This window comes from Camelina sativa, chromosome 3, assembly GCF_030686135.1.
Source record: "Camelina sativa cultivar CO46 ecotype springtype chromosome 3, ASM3068613v1".
Taxonomy (NCBI): domain Eukaryota; kingdom Viridiplantae; phylum Streptophyta; class Magnoliopsida; order Brassicales; family Brassicaceae; genus Camelina; species Camelina sativa.
Window position 1 is genome coordinate 4,297,248 of NC_141882.1, and position 17,582 is coordinate 4,314,829.

At 36.5% G+C, this 17,582-nt stretch overlaps 3 protein-coding genes and 2 pseudogenes across 15 annotated transcripts; 2 read left to right on the forward strand and 3 right to left on the reverse strand.

The window, feature by feature from the left end:
* Positions 1-16: 16 nt before the first annotated feature.
* Positions 17-1,295, reverse strand: LOC104778668 (glycosyltransferase BC10-like; annotated as a pseudogene).
* A 16-nt stretch (positions 1,296-1,311) lies between these two features.
* Positions 1,312-2,896, forward strand: LOC104769541 (uncharacterized protein At4g04775-like). The gene is made up of 2 exons (XM_010493774.2): positions 1,312-2,388; positions 2,467-2,896. The coding sequence occupies exons 1-2, from the start codon at positions 2,314-2,316 to the stop codon at positions 2,743-2,745; spliced, it is 354 nt and encodes a 117-aa protein (XP_010492076.1). The 5' UTR covers positions 1,312-2,313; the 3' UTR covers positions 2,746-2,896.
* A 167-nt stretch (positions 2,897-3,063) lies between these two features.
* On the reverse strand, positions 3,064-5,351 carry LOC147946571 (uncharacterized; annotated as a pseudogene).
* Positions 5,352-6,312: 961 nt separating this feature from the next.
* Positions 6,313-9,783, forward strand: LOC104769552 (uncharacterized protein At1g10890). 5 transcript variants are annotated; one of them, XM_010493785.3, is made up of 5 exons: positions 6,313-6,540; positions 6,844-7,053; positions 7,912-8,118; positions 8,667-8,886; positions 9,302-9,783. In XM_010493785.3, exons 2-5 carry the CDS (start codon positions 6,905-6,907, stop codon positions 9,590-9,592), a joined length of 867 nt encoding a protein of 288 aa, XP_010492087.2. In that variant the 5' UTR covers positions 6,313-6,540; positions 6,844-6,904; the 3' UTR covers positions 9,593-9,783. The 5 variants fall into 5 exon arrangements, with proteins under 5 accessions (XP_010492087.2, XP_010492094.2, XP_087364461.1 ...); XM_010493792.3 differs by having other exon boundaries at positions 9,326-9,783; XM_087508335.1 differs by having other exon boundaries at positions 6,321-6,540; positions 6,844-7,787; positions 9,326-9,783.
* Positions 9,784-11,863: 2,080 nt separating this feature from the next.
* LOC104778669 (phosphatidylinositol 4-phosphate 5-kinase 7) lies at positions 11,864-16,745 on the reverse strand. 9 transcript variants are annotated; one of them, XR_015588701.1, is made up of 10 exons: positions 16,364-16,744; positions 15,674-15,786; positions 14,492-15,562; positions 14,016-14,183; positions 13,682-13,847; positions 13,387-13,497; positions 13,111-13,298; positions 12,640-12,859; positions 12,369-12,534; positions 11,864-12,290 (listed from the first exon to the last, which is right to left on the reverse strand). XR_015588701.1 is itself a non-coding variant. In XM_087498816.1 (10 exons), the coding sequence occupies exons 2-10, from the start codon at positions 15,682-15,684 to the stop codon at positions 12,011-12,013; spliced, it is 2,316 nt and encodes a 771-aa protein (XP_087354942.1). In that variant the 5' UTR covers positions 15,685-15,786; positions 16,364-16,745; the 3' UTR covers positions 11,864-12,010. The 9 variants fall into 9 exon arrangements, 3 of the variants coding, with proteins under 3 accessions (XP_087354942.1, XP_087354949.1, XP_087354950.1); XR_015588702.1 differs by having other exon boundaries at positions 12,614-12,859; XR_015588703.1 differs by having other exon boundaries at positions 15,674-15,776; positions 16,364-16,554.
* Between the last annotated feature and the right edge of the window lie 837 nt (positions 16,746-17,582).

The window sequence follows — 17,582 nt, forward strand, 5'->3', positions numbered from 1 at the left end:
AATAATTGTGTTTATATTTTGGAAAGAAATATTGAATAAGTCTTAATTAAAGTCCAAATAAATATGGAGCAATATTCATGAGAGGCTCGAGGGTGCTCACATGAAACTTCCTCCCGAATAGAAAACACACATTCGTCACCTCACCCTCGTAGCTACAAATCAACCCGAGCCGTATCCTATCCATAAACCCGACCCGGATATCCTTCCTCACGAACCTCGCTGTGACCCACCTCTCGACCAATCCACCCACGTCACGGTCCGGTTCCAGTTCATCTTCGGACATATCTTGTTAACCAAGGTCGGAATATAATGCTCGTCGATGTAGCACGGCGGCCGGCAGTGATCCTTAAAAACGCCGTAGTACCGGCGGTCGGAGACAATCTCGGCGGCGACTCTACGGGAGACCTCGAACCAGTGGTTTTCTTTCCGCCAATCGGAGAGCGACACGTGTGGAAGCATATTGGGTGTGTAACGGCCTCGTTCCATGGGCCTTGGGTCGTCGAACGAACCTAGGAAAGAGCGTGTGGAGCGCGTTAGGTTAGTGTAGACTGTGGTGAAGTTGAGTAGAGGGATGCAAGTCTCTGAGAGGAGGATGAAGCGTGCGCTGGAAGGTTCTAGAAACGCGTGAGATAAAAGACGCTTCTCTGCGTCCATCATCGACGATTTCCCCCATTCAACTGCCTACACAATTATACATTCTCAAACTATCTCAATATTGCAAGCCAATTAACAAGGCAACAAAACCTAATTAAGGAATGTAATTAAATACATATAATCATACCTTGCTTGGGTTGCGTTTCTTGTAAAACACTGAAGATTGGGGCGGCTCCTCAGTGAACTCTGGTGAGGTATGTACATAAATGGAAGAAAACCCTTCGTGTCCTTTGAAGAACATTTCCCAAAGAGGGGACAAGGGGCAAATTCCACCTTGTCAAAAACATGAACGCAACTTTTGGATGAGTTCCGTTGATGATGGCGCTGAGTGGCGCCATAGCTGCTCGCCGCATCAGCTCCTCGTCTGTAGTATCACTACTAGAGCTGCGAGGAGAAGGAGAAGGAGGATGAGAGCGAGGAGAAGTTAGTGGATTTAAAGAGAGAGTGTGATGTTCTTCGACCAAGAAGAGTGATGTTTGGAGACGTTGGTTAAGGTAAAGAGCGAGGAGGATGACGAGAGAGGAGACGGAGGTGAAGAAGACCACGGTGCCGAGGATGTGCACGTATCGGAGACTGATCGGTTCTTTTTTCATCCGTAAGTTGAGTGCTTTGACAACGGTTGCGATCTTTTGCTTCTTCATTTTTAGTTTTGCGTATATTAATTAATTAATTTTACTCTTCGTTCTTGGCTTTGCTCTAGGTACGTCGTTTACTTAAAGTCCTCTTTTCATTCGTGTGTGTATTACTAGCTGTGCGTATATATATGTCTTGTGCCTACGAATGTTTGTGTGTGAAAACTGAAAAAGTAGTGCTTAGTACAATTTTAAATAAGATTAACCGTTTTGGCCACAAAATAGGCATATAATAGAGGTCGATCGAAAGTTTCCACAATTAATATTATGTTGATTGCGGTGAATAATAGAATACAACATATATTAAGATGTTATCTAAAAAACAAGGAAAAGTGTTTCAAACTCAGGATTATATATCTTCCTAAACCTAGCTAGGCAGCATGATCATGTTTGTGTGATGCATGCGTAGTGTGAGATGAAACTATATATATATATATATATATATTTGAACAAAAGTGAGATGAAACTATATATGCATGAGAATTGTGGGTTTTAGTGAAACGTGATTTTCTGACTTGTCAAGTAAAAAAGAAGAAGATGTTAAAGAGCATGAATTTTGCGGCAATGTTAAAGCATTGTTATGGGCAGACGGTCTATTTCCCCATAATAACTATCGTATCGAACCAGATAGAGTCCGTTCTTTACCCTCGGTCTATTTTTCCCCGAAATAAAAGTTCAAAATCAATTTCCCCCCGAGTCGAAAGTTCGAAAGCTATATCTCCCCGATTCTGGATTATAGCGGTATAATGTCTAAACCAGAGACCAAACCATATATGTCCCAAAAATAAACCAATTGTTGAACCAAATTCCTCCACCTACCCGACCCATTTATCATAAAACCCAGAATCAAAACCTAAAATCAATTTTCACTTCTTGCATAATCGATTCTTCTTATTGAATTTGCTTCTTCTTTCACGAGTTCGAGTATCACAATGAGTAATGTGTCAACAAATTCCACCGAATCAAGTTTCCGTGCAAGAGGAAGGGTTATCGGTCGCCAAAGAGATGTTGGTGCGGGGAAGGAATCATGGCTTTGACATCGAAGTCCGATTCGAATCCGTACCGGAGATATTATCGGTGTGGGTTTGCAGTAGCCAATAAGGTAACTGTTTTTTCTAATTTTGTGTATAACATTTGATTTGTTATTCTAATTTTGTGTATAACATTTGGGTTGTTGTAGCTTAGAAACGATGAACACACATTTAAATGGGTTGATGAAGCTTTTGTCAATGAGATAGATACATTAGATGCAAAGACTGTTGAACTTGAGAAGCAGCTGAAAGATATCAGAACAGAGAGGTTTGAGTTGGAAAAGATGGTTTATGAGAAGATGGAGAAGGAGATATTTGAGAAGGTTGAAGATGCTTTGGATGAAGCCAAATCAAGCAATAAGAGAATGATGCTTATCATAGTATTCTTATGTATGATCATGATTGGTCTCAGTAAGCTACTAGGTTGAACAAGAGATTCAGTGTTGATGTTAGTTTGTTGTTGTTAGTTTGTTGTTGCTATGAAGACAATTGTTGTTAGTTTGTTGTTGCTATGAAGACAATTGTTGTTAGTTTGTTGTTGCTATTGTGGTAATGAGAATGAGAAGTTAAATTTCAGAATTATGATATTGATCATAGCCGTTCATAAAACATTCACCAAAATACATCACTAGCAAGTTTTAAGAAGAGACAAAAGAAAAAAGACATAGGGAATTACAAGTCTATGTGGTCGAAAATACATTAAGGCAACCACAAAATTAGAACCCTATTTCTACTTAGCTACTTGATTAAGCTTGAGTGAGTGAACCTTCACTTGGTTCCCCTTAACTTGGCTGCAAAAAAAAATTAAAACATTGTAACATTAGTAAACCAAAACAAACTCTATAAACTGAAACCATGAAAAGGAAAATACATTCACCTTGGCAAACTCTTTCTTGTGGAATCTAGAATTATGATTCGCTTCTCCACAAATGCCGCAATGCATGATTCTTTTCTTCTCCTTTGGTTTCTTCTTAGTTGGCGACTCATTGGCACCCTTCTTCCTCTTTTTGTCAGGCTTTTCTTCTTACCTTTATCTTGATCTTCATCATCTTCATTTTCATCATCTGGTATACACACATTAGGAGCATTTGTCTCAGGCCAAAACCTTGGACCTCTCTGTGGAACCAGGCCTTCGGTGTAGTTTCTTCTCCACATAGCTGTCTTGAACCATTGACAGACATAGTTCTCGGCTACAAGTGTTTTCTCGATGATGACTGCATAGGCATGTTCACATGGGATGCCACATATATGCCACTTCATGCAGGAACAAACCATCTTCTTAAGGCAGACTCTATGTTTATCTAAACCATGATGTACTTCATATGTTCCATTTGTGCTTGAATAAACCTTCGACTCACACGCATACTTATGCTCTTTAGCTAGAAACAATGCAACATATGGAGTGCATATCCCTGCAAACAAACAATGCAATCATTATTGTTTAAAATGAGACTTGTGTGAGAAACAATCAAACCATTGATAATACTAAAAATCATTGAAATTACTTGTGTGAGAATAAGATTCTGCAGACCTTCTGGCAATCCCCACCATTGCAAGTCGTCTGATTGTCTCTAGCATAGCAATAAATGGTTTTTCCCTTGCCTTGTTAATGGAGCTGTTAAAAGACTCTGTGGGGTTATTATCAACATCTTCACAATAACTCCCAATCTTGTGGAATGCCCTACACCAGCTTTTTGGATTTGTCCTCATGACATCATTGTATACACCAGTATCATGACAGTAGATCCTCTCCAAGTGCCGCTTATAATCCGTCTCATTGTAAGACCAAGCCAAATCCCACAAAAGTGGCTTCATCCGAGTTTTATTTCCATGATGCTTCTTCAAGTTCCCGTAGATGTGTTGTACACACATTCGATGCTCCATCTTTGGTAATTCCAGCTGAACAGCTTTGATCAATCCCTACAAAATAAGAATAATCATTTAAAGGTACCATAAAAAATACACAATCAAAATCAGTTACAAACCATGATAATAATAATTTACCTTTTGCCTATCAGAGACCATAATGAAGCCGCCACCATCATTTAGTCCAAAGTCAGTCTTCAGCAACTTCATAAACCAAACCCAATTGTCGGTGTTCTCAAATTTTACAACCCCCCCATGCTATTGGATAAATACCATTGTTAGCATCTCTACCTAAAGCTACCAAAAGCTGTCCCTTGACCTTATTCTTTAGGAAGCAACCATCCATTCCTATTAAAGGCCTACAAGTCTCTTTCCATGTTCTTCTTATGTTGTCAAAACAAACATAGAACCTATTGAACATGTCTTTCCCTCCATCATCAGTCACACATTCAACCTCTACATGTGAATCCTTGTTAGATTCTAATATCTCAGCAGCATAATCTCTTAATCTAGCAAACTGTTCATCATACTCCTTATCAATCCAAATTAGTGCCTTCTTTCTAGCCGCCTGACATTGATGCCTAGTGACACTAATCTTCCACCTTTCCTTTATGATTTCTTCCATTTTCATTGGCATGAAGTACTCAGGATTATCTCTAATCTTATCAAGAAATAACCTAGCTATATGTGGAACCTTGAACATCTCACATTCTCCATTAGGGATACAACTATGCTTATCATTAAACTTTCTAATCCTCCACATGTTATCGCTTGGCAGAATTGCGGCATACACCTTCCAATCACACCGTGAACCATCATCTCCATTACAACCAGCACACATAAAGCCAAATTTATCTTTATCATACTTGTATTGCTTCAAATTATTTCCAGTTCTGAGAACATAGTCCGTCACTGCTTCTTTGAAAGCAACTCCACTGAAGAATGTCTGCTTATCATACAAATGCCCATCACCGCGCCTGATATGTGTATGAACTGGCTTTGTACCGTCACCGTTTTCATCGGTATCACTCTCCGGATACACATCATGGCGGACTGGTGGTTCATCGACGAACTCATTCACCAACTGGTCGATGTGAAATTTATCTCTGTCATGTGCTTCTTCATCGAAATCTCTTCCGAAGTCTGCATCTGCCAGGACAATCGCCATTGAAGCTGTTTTCCCAAAGAAATTTAAGCAAAGAATTAAACTTTGATCTAGGGTTCTTCGCAAATTTGGGGATTTTTAGTTTTAGGGATTGTTGGATAGTGAATCGAAGTTTAACGGGTCGAAATTGGGTTTATTTTGGTTTAATTTGGGTTTAGTTTTCTTCTAATCGGTTAAGTAAATAGTAAACCGATATATGGGTTAATTGATGAAATATAATTAAACTGTGGAGATATAGCTTTCGAACTTTCGACTCGGGGGGAAATTGGTTTCGAACTTTTATTTCGGGGAAAAATAGACCGAGGGTAAAAAACGGACTCTATCTGGTTCGATACGATAGTTCCCACCGTCTGCCCCATTGTTATGCTAAAAAAGGTTAAAAACGTTAAATAGAAGATTAACCAAAGAAGCCAGGCGTTATGTGTGTGTTTTGTTTATAATTGCCTTGTAACTTTTTCTTCATCCTTGTGTCTAGCTAGGCCTCCGCCAATAATAGCAACAATTAAATATGCTGTAGCCTGTATGGTTAATATTCTATTCAGATTACGCAATAACACCTACACAAAAACATAATTGGTGTATTGGTGGTGTGGTAGTTTTACATCATCTTCTTCAGTCTGCAACATAACAATAGTGACTTATGAGATTTGACTTGTGAAAAATAGCTTCAACAATAGTAACTTATGAAAAATAGCCTAAAAAATACAAGGTGCTTTCACACACCAAGAAAGATGCACATTTTAACTATAAGGTAAATATAAAAAGCACTAAAAACTTTTTTTTACGTTTGACAACTATATGATAAATCGGATATATTGTGTATATTTTGCCAAAAAAATTACTTAACATTGGTACAAAAATTAGTCAAAAAATAAATAAAAAACCATTTATACAAAAAAAAAAAAAAAAAAAAAAACTTAACAAATACAAAAGGGCTCATATTTAAGCCCACAAGGGTTTTTTTGGCCTCTCTTTTTGTTGTTGTTGTCAATGTCTTATCAACCCAATTGCAAAACAAAAAAAAACTGTCGACGCTTCTTCATCGTCTGAAAAAGAAGTAAAGCTCTTCTCTATTATATGTTGTGTAATCCGAATCCGACGAATTCTGCTCCTGCGTAATTTTGCACATCCATATCTTCCTCAATCTCCGTGTTGACTCTTGCGGCGATTCAATAACAACGCGATTCTCGGGGTAAGTCGGACGATTCAGCTATTTTTTCCCAGAAGCTTTTTACGGTTTCAATGTTTTGTTGTATGCAGAGATTTCTTCCTCTTAGGGTTTTATTTATTATGTAGCCCCTACTTCAGGAAACGTAAAGTAAATATTAGAGATTTAGTAATTTTTCCTTCCTGCTCGATGATGAGTTACTTGGATTAAATCTGAAATTGCTGCTAGGTCTATGTTTGTTTGCTATGTGGGATTTTTAATCGTGTGATTTGGCAAAGCTAGGCTCTTTCAATTGTTAACTTGAGCTGTTGTATCTGGATTTTGCAGAACAAACTCCTGCTTTCTCCTTGCAAGTTCAGAGATTGAAGCTGCTCTAGGGATTTTAGAGATGCCTAGGGATTTGTCAAGATCGAGGTCACCGTCTCCATCACCTTCACATCGCAGAAAGAAGTCAAGGTCTCCTGTAAGGCATAGGCATAGCAGGAGGACTAGAAGAGATAGAAGCCCTTCTCCATACTCTTCTTATTCGTATAGCAGGTGATACCCGTAATGTTTTCTTCGCTTTTCCTTACTTATCATTGGTTTATTTTACACGAATAGAACTGTAAGAAAGATTGGTCCAACACGTTTGTTTGTTTATAGAAAATGTAATGTTTACATAGTTAAGCTGTACTCGTATCTCATCTTTCTCAATTGCTTTTACTAAAAGTTCCCACTTTTATTTCTACCCTTCTCTAAAAAGGATTGCAATGTCTGGATGCTGCTGGTTCTATCGTATGTTTCTATTTGAAAATATATTGTTTCTTATTTGGCTGTTGTTAGCAGTGATATTTTTTTTTTTTAAGTTGCGGTTTTAGGCAATGCAGCCTGAATCAGTAAAGACATAAGTGAAGTTGAAATATTAAGAGTACTGATTTTCTGATAAGTATATATCCTAGTGGTATGTCTAGATGGTGTGATTATTTGTTGGAATCATCAGTTTCAGGAGCAACTATTATGTTATTTTTAAGTGCAGTTTGTTAGCAATTAAGAGACAAAACCATTACATTTTCTAGGTAAGATAATATAGTAATTTGTTGAGAACATGGCTGAGAATCTAGGAAAATGATACATGCTCTTACCATTATAGAAAGCTCAGTTTCTTCCCGTTCCACGGGAGGGGAAATGAGCTGGTGATGGATAGCTGTTTGGTGTTATTTCATTGATCCCTTCTCTCGTTAGCTTCTTCGTGTGATAAAAGTTGGAGCTGATAATTCTTTACATTGTATGAGGTAACTGCACATACTTTTGTTTCCTTTATGTGAAATTGTAGGCTACCTGATGGTTAGTCTTCACGTGTGTGGTAGTTCGTTAGTTGCACCTTTTGCTTACTGTTTTATTTGGGATATTGTACAGACGAAAAAGTCGTTCTATTTCTCCTAAGCGCCACAGAAGTCGATCTGTTACTCCTAAGAGACGTTCTCCAACTCCAAAACGTTACAAAAGACAAAAGAGTAGAAGTTCAACTCCATCTCCTGCAAAAAGATCTCCTTCCGCAACCCTCGAGTCAGCTAAACATAGAAATGGAGAAAAACTTAAAAGAGAAGAGGAAGAGCGAAAAAGGTAAATCAATACAGAAATTTTAAGTAAGATGGATGTTATGGTGAAATAAGGTTTTTGTTATCAAATATGATTCTAGTGTAGACTGTCTAGTGTGGAAGTCCTTGATTGTTAGTCTTCAAAGAGCAACAGGTTTTACGGTATTCTCTCACAGGCTTTGCTTATGGAAGATAAGCTATCTTTGACTTGTTCATATTTGATCCTCTGATGGCACAAATGTTCATAGTATCTCGATTTTGATGAGTTACCGTGAGTCATTACATGGATCATGATTGCGTTAGAGATGTAAATATGTCAAAAGCGCAAGAATAACCTTGGTGAAGGTTTGCTTGTGTTATGGTGATTAAAAATAATACTTCTCGAAATTTACCCTTGTCGTTGGGAGAAGTGGTTACAAAAAAAAGTTTCACCAATTTTTCTCGGATTTGGAATAAATTTTTGGTTTTGCTGTTCAAGATTGAAGACATCAGGACATGAGAAAGTTCAGGTGATATTCAAGATTCTGAATCTGCTGTGGGTATCCTCTAACTTTTCACTATATTTTCTACCAGGCGACAACGTGAAGCGGAACTGAAGCTAATAGAGGAAGAAACTGTGAAACGGGTTGAAGAAGCTATTCGAAGAAAGGTCGAAGAAAGCTTACAGTGTGAGAAAATCAAAATGGAACTTCTAACGCTGCTGGAGGAAGGGCGGAAGAGACTTATTGAAGAAGTCGCGGTTCAACTTGATAAGGAGAAGGAGGCTTCTCTTATCGAGGCTAAAGAAAAAGAGGTAACGTTTTTCATAAAATAAGAACAAAGCCTAATACCCTTTCTGAATTCAAAGATTCTTTTTGTCGAAAAGCTTGCAGATGTTGATGGTCATTCTTTCATAAGATGTTTCTTCTCTTGCTAAGTTTCACGGATAATCTATTCATGTGACTTTACTTCTAGAGTAGAGTGACCAAAAGGGAAAAAGAAATGCTATTTCTATGAGCTGCTTTAGTTTTCTAGGTGGAGACTATTGGGCATTTCCTCATTTTATTAGATTGATGATGCTCTTGTCAGATTCCTTGTTACGCAGTGACATGGTTGGACAAGACTTTGCTTGTGGCGTATTAGAATGAATTCAAATTGCTTATTAAAATTCGGCATTGTAAAATCTGTCCATCATGGAGTCTTGTTGAAATGAGAGAGCCTTTTTTCAGGGCGTGATGCGGTGTTTGTCGCAGGAAAGAGAGCAACAAGAGAAAGAAGAGATGGAGAGAATAGCAGAGGAGAACCAAAAGAGAGTGGAAGAAGCTCAGAGAAAAGAAGCAATGGAGAGGCAAAGGAAAGAGGAGGAACGGTATCGGGAGCTCGAGGAGCTGCAACGACAGAAAGAAGAAGCGATGCGAAGGAAGAAAGCGGAAGAGGAAGAAGAACGCCTCAAACAGATGAAACTGTTGGGTAAAAACAAATCACGGCCTAAATTATCTTTTGCCTTAAGCTCCAAGTGAATGCATGAAGATAAAAAATATTGTCATGGATTTGCATCTTTCTTCACCTCAAAGTTGCTTTATGATTATTGTTATTAGTGCTACTGCTTCTTGTTGGAGCTGAAAGTTTATTATGGATTTTATTTTTTTTCATGGAATTCTAGGGTATCGTTTGTAATTTTACTTTTAAGTAAATGGTCTGTTTGAACACACTTGTCATCCTTCTTTTAATCTATACCAAAATTTATCACTCCATCATCACCAAATACTGTACGTAACATCCGTTCTTATATCCATACTAAAACAATTAAAAAACAAATTCTGAGGATTATTATTTCAGGATAATCAAAACATATAATTTTCTAGTTGAGAAGTTAAGAATCTACTTAGGATAAATTACATATAATTTTTAGTTGAGAAGTTAAAAGACTTGTTTACTTTTGTTTAACTAAAGAGCTCGAGGAGCTGCAACGACAGAAAGAAGAAGCGATGCGAAGGAACAAAGGGGAGGAGGAAGAAGAAGGTCTCAAACAGAGGAGGAAGAAGAAGGTCTCAAACAGATGAAATTGTTGGGTAAAAACAAATCACGGCCTAAATTATATTTTGCCTTGAGCTCCAAGTGAATGCAGGAAGATAAAAAGGATTGTGATATGGATATGCATCTTTCTTCATCTCAAAGTTGCTTCATTCTTCTTTTTAATCTATAGCGAAATTTATCACCATCATCACAAAATATGTAACATTACTTCCATAATAATAAAACAACAGACAAAAAAAAAACCAAAAATCCTGATGATTATTTAATAGTAATTATTATATGAGGACAATCACATATGTTGAGAAAAGATTTGATCTATTTAATTAAGAAGTCTAAAAGGGTAAAAAAAATATTATTACTTAGGTAGGGTAAGTATGACCAATTATAAAGAGGCAATAATAAGAGATCCCAAATAATAATCCGTAAAAAAGTATTACCCTCCTCCTCTATCTTTCCACGTTTCTGGAGACCATCCTCTATCTTTCCACGTTTCCGGGAGACCATGAGTAACATTCAGGAGATCACGTTCTTTATTTCATGATATTTTATTAATTTATAGAAGTTTTAGTTAATCAATAAATTAATAATTACTAATTTATCGATAAATTAATAAAATATTAATTTATAAAAAGATTTTTTTCATTTTTATAATTTTGAAAATTTGCTATTACAAAATAAGATACTTTTGTTATGATTCACATCTTTATAGAATTTCCTTTATTTATAATTTTAGCTATCGTAATAGAATTGATGCTAATAGTTTACTTAATTATTCAGATGAAAATGATAAATGTTAGAAGTTTAGATTTTAGAAGAAATTGCTAGTACTATCCTTCATGGTAACGATGAAGTCAAATAAGATATTGAGGTGACTTTAGAACTAGTTACATGTAAAAACACAATTATCACATCTAGGACTTTAGACAATTTTTGTATGCGATTTGAGAAGACAACACCAAAAGTTTTTAATACAATGAAAAAGATTAGAGATGAGTTCTAACTAGAAAGCAAATTCAAGAATACACAAACAATAATAGAGCCATATTTCACTAAATGTTTTTAGATATATATATATATATATATATATATATATATATATTATTTAGTTTATATTATTATTAATTTACGATATTGTTGGGACCAGATTTTTACATAGGATTTCCAAAAAAATTATTATCTTATTATTTTATCAAATTGTGTCATTTTTTACACCGGCTCAACTCGGAACAAGAAAATTTTATTAATTTATAGCGAGTATTAATTTAAATAGTATTAATTTAAAGAGTATTAATTTATAGAGGTTCTGCTGTACAAAATCCGTAAACCATTGCTTATACTATTAAAACCCTAATTCTGTATTTGACTATACAAGAATCTAATCTAAAAACCATCTAAATATTAGTGGATTTGTGTATATTGATTGATTACAACAGTTGATTGATGTTTATTCTTCCCTACTGCCCCCATAACGGGTACTGGAACAGTCCCACTTGAAGTCCACATATGAGATGCATTTGCAAAAGCAGCATTTTTGTTTTGCAGCTTACTGGAGGTATAAGGAAGGTGACTGCAGATACTCCTTGTTTGTGCTTCAGTTGGTTGAATGGACTCAATGGGTCATAAAACTGGCATTGAGCAAAGACCGATCTTCCTTTAGTTCAAGGACTGTCAGGCTTCTTACAAGCCTAACAGTAGCCAAGCCAGACCAGTCGCTGTCATAAAATTTTAATAATATGTGTGATACAAAGAAGAGATTTAAGGAATGTATGGTCTTTCATAGGGGCATTGATTTTACAGCAAATTTAATCATATCAAAATTACAAATACTTTCACTATGAGCTTTCTGAAATGTCAATGTACATCAAGGATGTGTAAAAGCATTTAGAAGAAAATTGTTGATCCTACCTTTCTTCTGGGAATACCTTGTGTAGAAAATTAACAAAGCGTTTTGAGTAAATCGAAGGTTCGGTCACAGATATTGTCATCGGATCATACTGCAAAGACTTGCAGGTATGCTCCACTTTCTTCTTGGTGTTATACTCCTGCAAAATATCTATGATTCCCATGTACACAACCACATCGTATACTTCAAACAGCTCAATTGTCGCCGACTCTTCCTTGTCCTCAACAAGCTTGTGATGAGCTTGGGCCGGCATGTTCACTCCTAACTGTACACGCAGCCTAAAACAATAGATCCAGTGGCGTTGTTCAGCTATAAGCACGGGTCAAGTGAAGAAAGCAAAAGAGGAAATGAGTAACCTTGCAGTTCCGGGAAGAATAAGATCAACTTCCTGCTCGCCAACGGAAAATGCTCTGAGTGTGCTTCCTCTGATGTGAGGACCCGGGGCAGTATTCACGGAATTGGGTTCATGAGTAACCAAAAGCAATCCTTTTGGAGGAATGGAGAGTTCTTGAGTCAAACCAACTGAAAGAAGAAAAAAAAAGTCAAAACGGTATCTTAAAAGACATTAAGTGGCTTAAAAGCTTGTCGTTAGGATACTGACAGAATTCAAACTCACGGCCAAATTACCTAAGCCATCAAAAAAACTTTTATATGATGTGCAAAAGGTATCCTCTTGAAACACTGGCACCTACCATCTACAGAAGAAACGCTCTCTTGATCTGACATTTCATTTGGAGGCTCAAGGATATCATTCAGTTGGCCAGGAGCTCTAAAGTGTAATCCCAGTAAAAGACTGTAGTCAATGATGTTCAGAGATTCCAAGAACGAGCAGTCTAAGTAAATTTGCCTGCCATGTGGGGAAAAGAAGGAGGTTCCACAAGCAATTAGAAACTAACAAATGCAAAACACAGCTGTTTAGAATTTGGTGTTCCAAGAAGCTGTCAGCGATTTCAGAAAGCTGATTTATGTAGAAAATAGCCGTGTCACATAAAGCTAATGGTTTCCCTTTGCAAGAAATCTTCGACAATGTATCATTCACCTGAGTATAGCACATCCTTCACAACGGAAATGATATAAAGAAAAAGTTATTGCACTCACTTGAAGAGGGCTTCGCGTAACAGCTTGTCCATATGAAATTCATAAGCCAAATCAAGATCTTTCAGTGTCGTCTTTTCGTGAATTTTAGTCTTCTCAGTAAATCTCCCTTGAGATGAACCCTTAAGATCATAACGACGATGAATTTTCAATTCTGTGCAGAACATATTCCCCATGACCACAAAACGTACCTATCAAAAGACCACAAATCTCATGCTAAAAAGCAAAATGGAAACACAATGAAATTTAAGCTATAACTGAGACCAGAGAAGTTCTTACCTTTTTCCCCCACTTGAGTGTTATTCTGTGAACACCAAAGAATTTGGTTATAAGTGTGTTTTCATGGTCCCCTACATGTTCATAGTACTTAGGCAACATTCTAAGTAGAACCTAGCAAGCAAAAATAGCTGGATGATTTTAGTCCTCGAACGTTACCACGACGAACTATATAGTTTAGGAATATACTAAGACATTTTTATGTGACATACTAAGAAGGGCGTACAATCACCTCAAACCACTATTATCGGTGAAGACAAGAAATAGTAAAATCAACGCTTTGTCAGTAAGTTCAAACCTGCAACTCAGATTTTTTTAATGTCTTGATCACAAATCTGTCGTCATGAGAAAGGTAGAAAATACTGCCACTTTTCCCGGGAGAAGAAATTTCTGTCAGGCCATCATCACCACATATAGACATCATGTACTCTGCAGCATCTAATTTGAACATCTCCCTCAAATTCCTGAAACACTCCACCGAAATAGGCACACAGTCTATTAATTTAAAGAACAGATAACTACTTGTGTCATAACTTTAGACCAATCTCCAAAAATAATATACACATTGATAGATTATTTACTCTAATTTTACATAAACTTCTTTGGTATTTGCCTTAAGAAAACTGTTTTACCTGAAAACCATAGGACAATAGTCTTTCCAAGAGAAGTCGATAGATTTGTGTGGAGGTGTAAAGTTGGAGCCGTCTCTAGGGAAGAACATTTTTGTTCTGGCGTTCTTACCAAAGTCCGAAGCACGCACTTCTCGCCTAGGAACTGGTGTAATTTTTCCAACAGTATACCTGTGAACCTCAAAAGATTATTGTGTTAGAGGAAGAACTAACTATATCCAATTTTTGTAAAGTATGCAGTATCTCTATAATGCTATCATATGCAAACAGGTTGCGTCTTTTCCTGTATGTGAAAGTGAGTCTAATATCAAGTCATATAGCAGAAATGAATACATATAATGTGTCATTTGTAAGACCGCGAAATGATTGTAGTTCCAACAATCGTAGGCTATAGCAGAGTTCTCCAGCTTGCTATGTTTAACAAAGAAGAATATTTTAACATATGTTGGTCATAAGCTTAGAGTGTTGATTTAGTTTACCTGATGCCAAGTTGGAGATTTAGCATTAGATAATAGTTGTGTTCCCCCCTTAGAAAGGTCAGTAAAGACCTGGCCCTGACTTCTTTAGGACGAAGTGGAGGTTTAATTTTGTGTGACCTGTCAACAGAACTCATAATAGTTTCTCTAATCAAAACTCCTTGCATGTATTCCCTTTCGTAAACAATACGGTTTTTATCTTGTCCCTCGCTTTGGCCAGAGCCAGAAAACCGTGCAGACTTAGATAACGGCACATGACATGTAAAGTCTCTTGGAGGATCACAGGACCTCCAAATATCGTCCGTGTACCTATCTGATATTCTACCTGAATGTTTCGCCATTTCACCAGCTGAAGTTTCCACAGAAAGACTTCTTGTCACAGTGTTTGAACTCCTTAGCTCCTCAACATTTACTGATGCACTACGAGAAAGTACAAACTTTCCAGTGTCATCATATTCAAGAGAGCGACACCACTTCTTCAGAGATGGTTGTTTACTTCCAGCAGGATAAAAGACCCCCTTGCCGTCTTTAAGACCTCGGGACCAGGTGCCATAATATAAACATCCATCCGCAAACTTATAAACGCCAGAGCCATGTCTAAAGCCATTTAACCAGAAACCGTCGTAAAGATCACCGTTTGCCCATCTCATAACTCCTCTCTCACACATCTTACCCTTTTTCCAACTCCCAATGTACCTATTTCCATTGGTCCAAGAATAACTACCACGACCATCTTGTAATCCTTCTTTCCAAGAACCGTCATATAGGTCAGAGTTGCAATACTCTTTCCTCCCAAGGCCATGCCTTACATTCATTCTCCAGGTTCCACTATAGACAGAGTCATCAGGTGAGGTCATGGTGCCATAACCATGAAGGTAACCACCAGAGAAATCTCCCTCGTATTTAGCTCCAGATGACCAAAAAAGCTTCCCTTTACCAGAGATTTTGCCTTGATCCCAATCTCCCTCATAGATAGTTCCATCTGACCAAACATACTTTCCCTTCCCATTAGGAAGTATTCCTTTGACTTCACCAGAATAGAAATCACCATTTGGGAATTCCCTATCTCCAGACCTAAAGGATAGGCAAAGTCTCTGATACTTAAAACAAGCCAAAAAATAACTTAAGAAAATACAAAATAACCGGAAGATTCATTAACAGTCAAAAAAAAAAAAAAAAGCACACCTGATATCCATCTGGGCTAATTAAGCTTGTGGTGATCCTAGAACATAGTTCATGCGTTACATATGACGTGTAAGCGGTCTCCTTGAGCAAATGACAGACTTCTCTGCATAAAGCTGAGAAAAATCAAGATCAAAAATTGCAAGCAGACAACACATGTTTCAACTCAAGTGATCATCTCATCACCAATGGATATGCCCTTTCTAATTAGCACTTTACAAATCCAAATTCAAAAAAATTTCCAGACAATGAATGATGCAGAAAATGACATTTTCATCACTCAAATCCCTCTGAAAACACCAATTTGACTGGAGAATAAACTTCAAAGTCAGCTAAAATTAGGTTCAAGTAATAGAAATTTGTGTAAATCTAAAACTAGTTTCCCCCCCCCCCCCCCCAGCCCAGCCCAGCCCAGATAATGACTGCTCATCGATATACTCAAACCTCTGGAAGAAGTTTCAGAGCAAAAACCAGTACTCGGCGGTACAAAAGCATTCCTAAGCGAAAACTAATCATACAAAAACTTAATAAGCTAATTGAGTAAACGAAAACAAAGAAGTAACAAGAATCTCAGAACATGACTCTTCCAAGTAACAAATTTCATAGATTTCGCTGAATTAAACAAAAAACAAAAAAAAAAAAACAAAAAAAATTGGACCCGGATTCTCGCAGGAGGATACAAACTAAACTTACCCAGATGTTGAGCTTGTATGTGAAATCGAAGAAGAGAGAAGAAGAATACTCTTAAAAGATTGAACCAAAGCTTTGTTCGGTCGAGAGAATTTATTCTTTGAATTGTAAAATACAAAAATATATTATTAGTGTTAGCCTCCCCCATGCACCCGAGGTTCCATTCAAACGCCTTTCTTTTTCTAGCGAATTTTATTTTAGACCTTTTTTTTTTATAATAATATTATTTTATTACATATTGATTGGTTGATAATAATTATGGACTTGACGGCCAAAAAAAAAAAGACAAATATGGATACATAATTTGTTGACAAGAAAAAAAAAATATGAATACATAATGTTATTTTAGAGTCATGTGAAATATAATTTGGAGGACTAGTACACTAATTAAAAGAGCATATGAAAACTTGGCTAAATGCTTTTTTTTTCCCGAATCTAATTCTTATACTTAATTTGTACGCCAACAATCACATCCTACTCCGATCCGTTGTCTAATCTCTCCAACTAATCTTTTTTTATGATCTTGCATATTTTTATTTTATGATTATATATATATATATGCCTGCTGCTTTTGTAGAGAGATCCATAAATTTGTTTCATGAAGTTATTATACTCACTATCCAACTTCTATTTTTTTCTTCATGTAAATATAAAAATATCGCAAAATTAAATTGTTAACTTTACCAGCCAAATTTATGTTATCTGATTACAGTCAACCCAATAATCATTAGTTTTTAAACCAAAACAAACAAGAATGAGTCTGGATCATCTATAATTATCGTATAAAATTGTCAGACTGTCATATCATCCAGGAGTGTGACAAAATCCATAATCCAGCCTTATTTTAATGCAACCTTCATTTGATTATTAATCCCATATAACACACGTCTAGCTCATGTTTCCTTTCGTAAAGACATGTGTAGCTTAGCTCATCTTCTTCTCCGATCCATAGCTAATGTTTTTGAAAATATAGTATATGTATAATTAGATATTTTGTATACATTTCACAATTTATTATTATCTTCGTATGGATTTTTTCCCATATGTTTACAGTTGACATAAATTATATAAGACAAAACAGAAATAAATCATCTGATCTTAAGCAAAATCGAGATTTAAACTTTTGAAATAAAAGCTTTTGTGTGCGTTTGTGTAGTTATTGAACAATGTAAAGTGTATCAGTTCAACCATTTTTCCGTAAAAATTCAACAAACTATTCTCA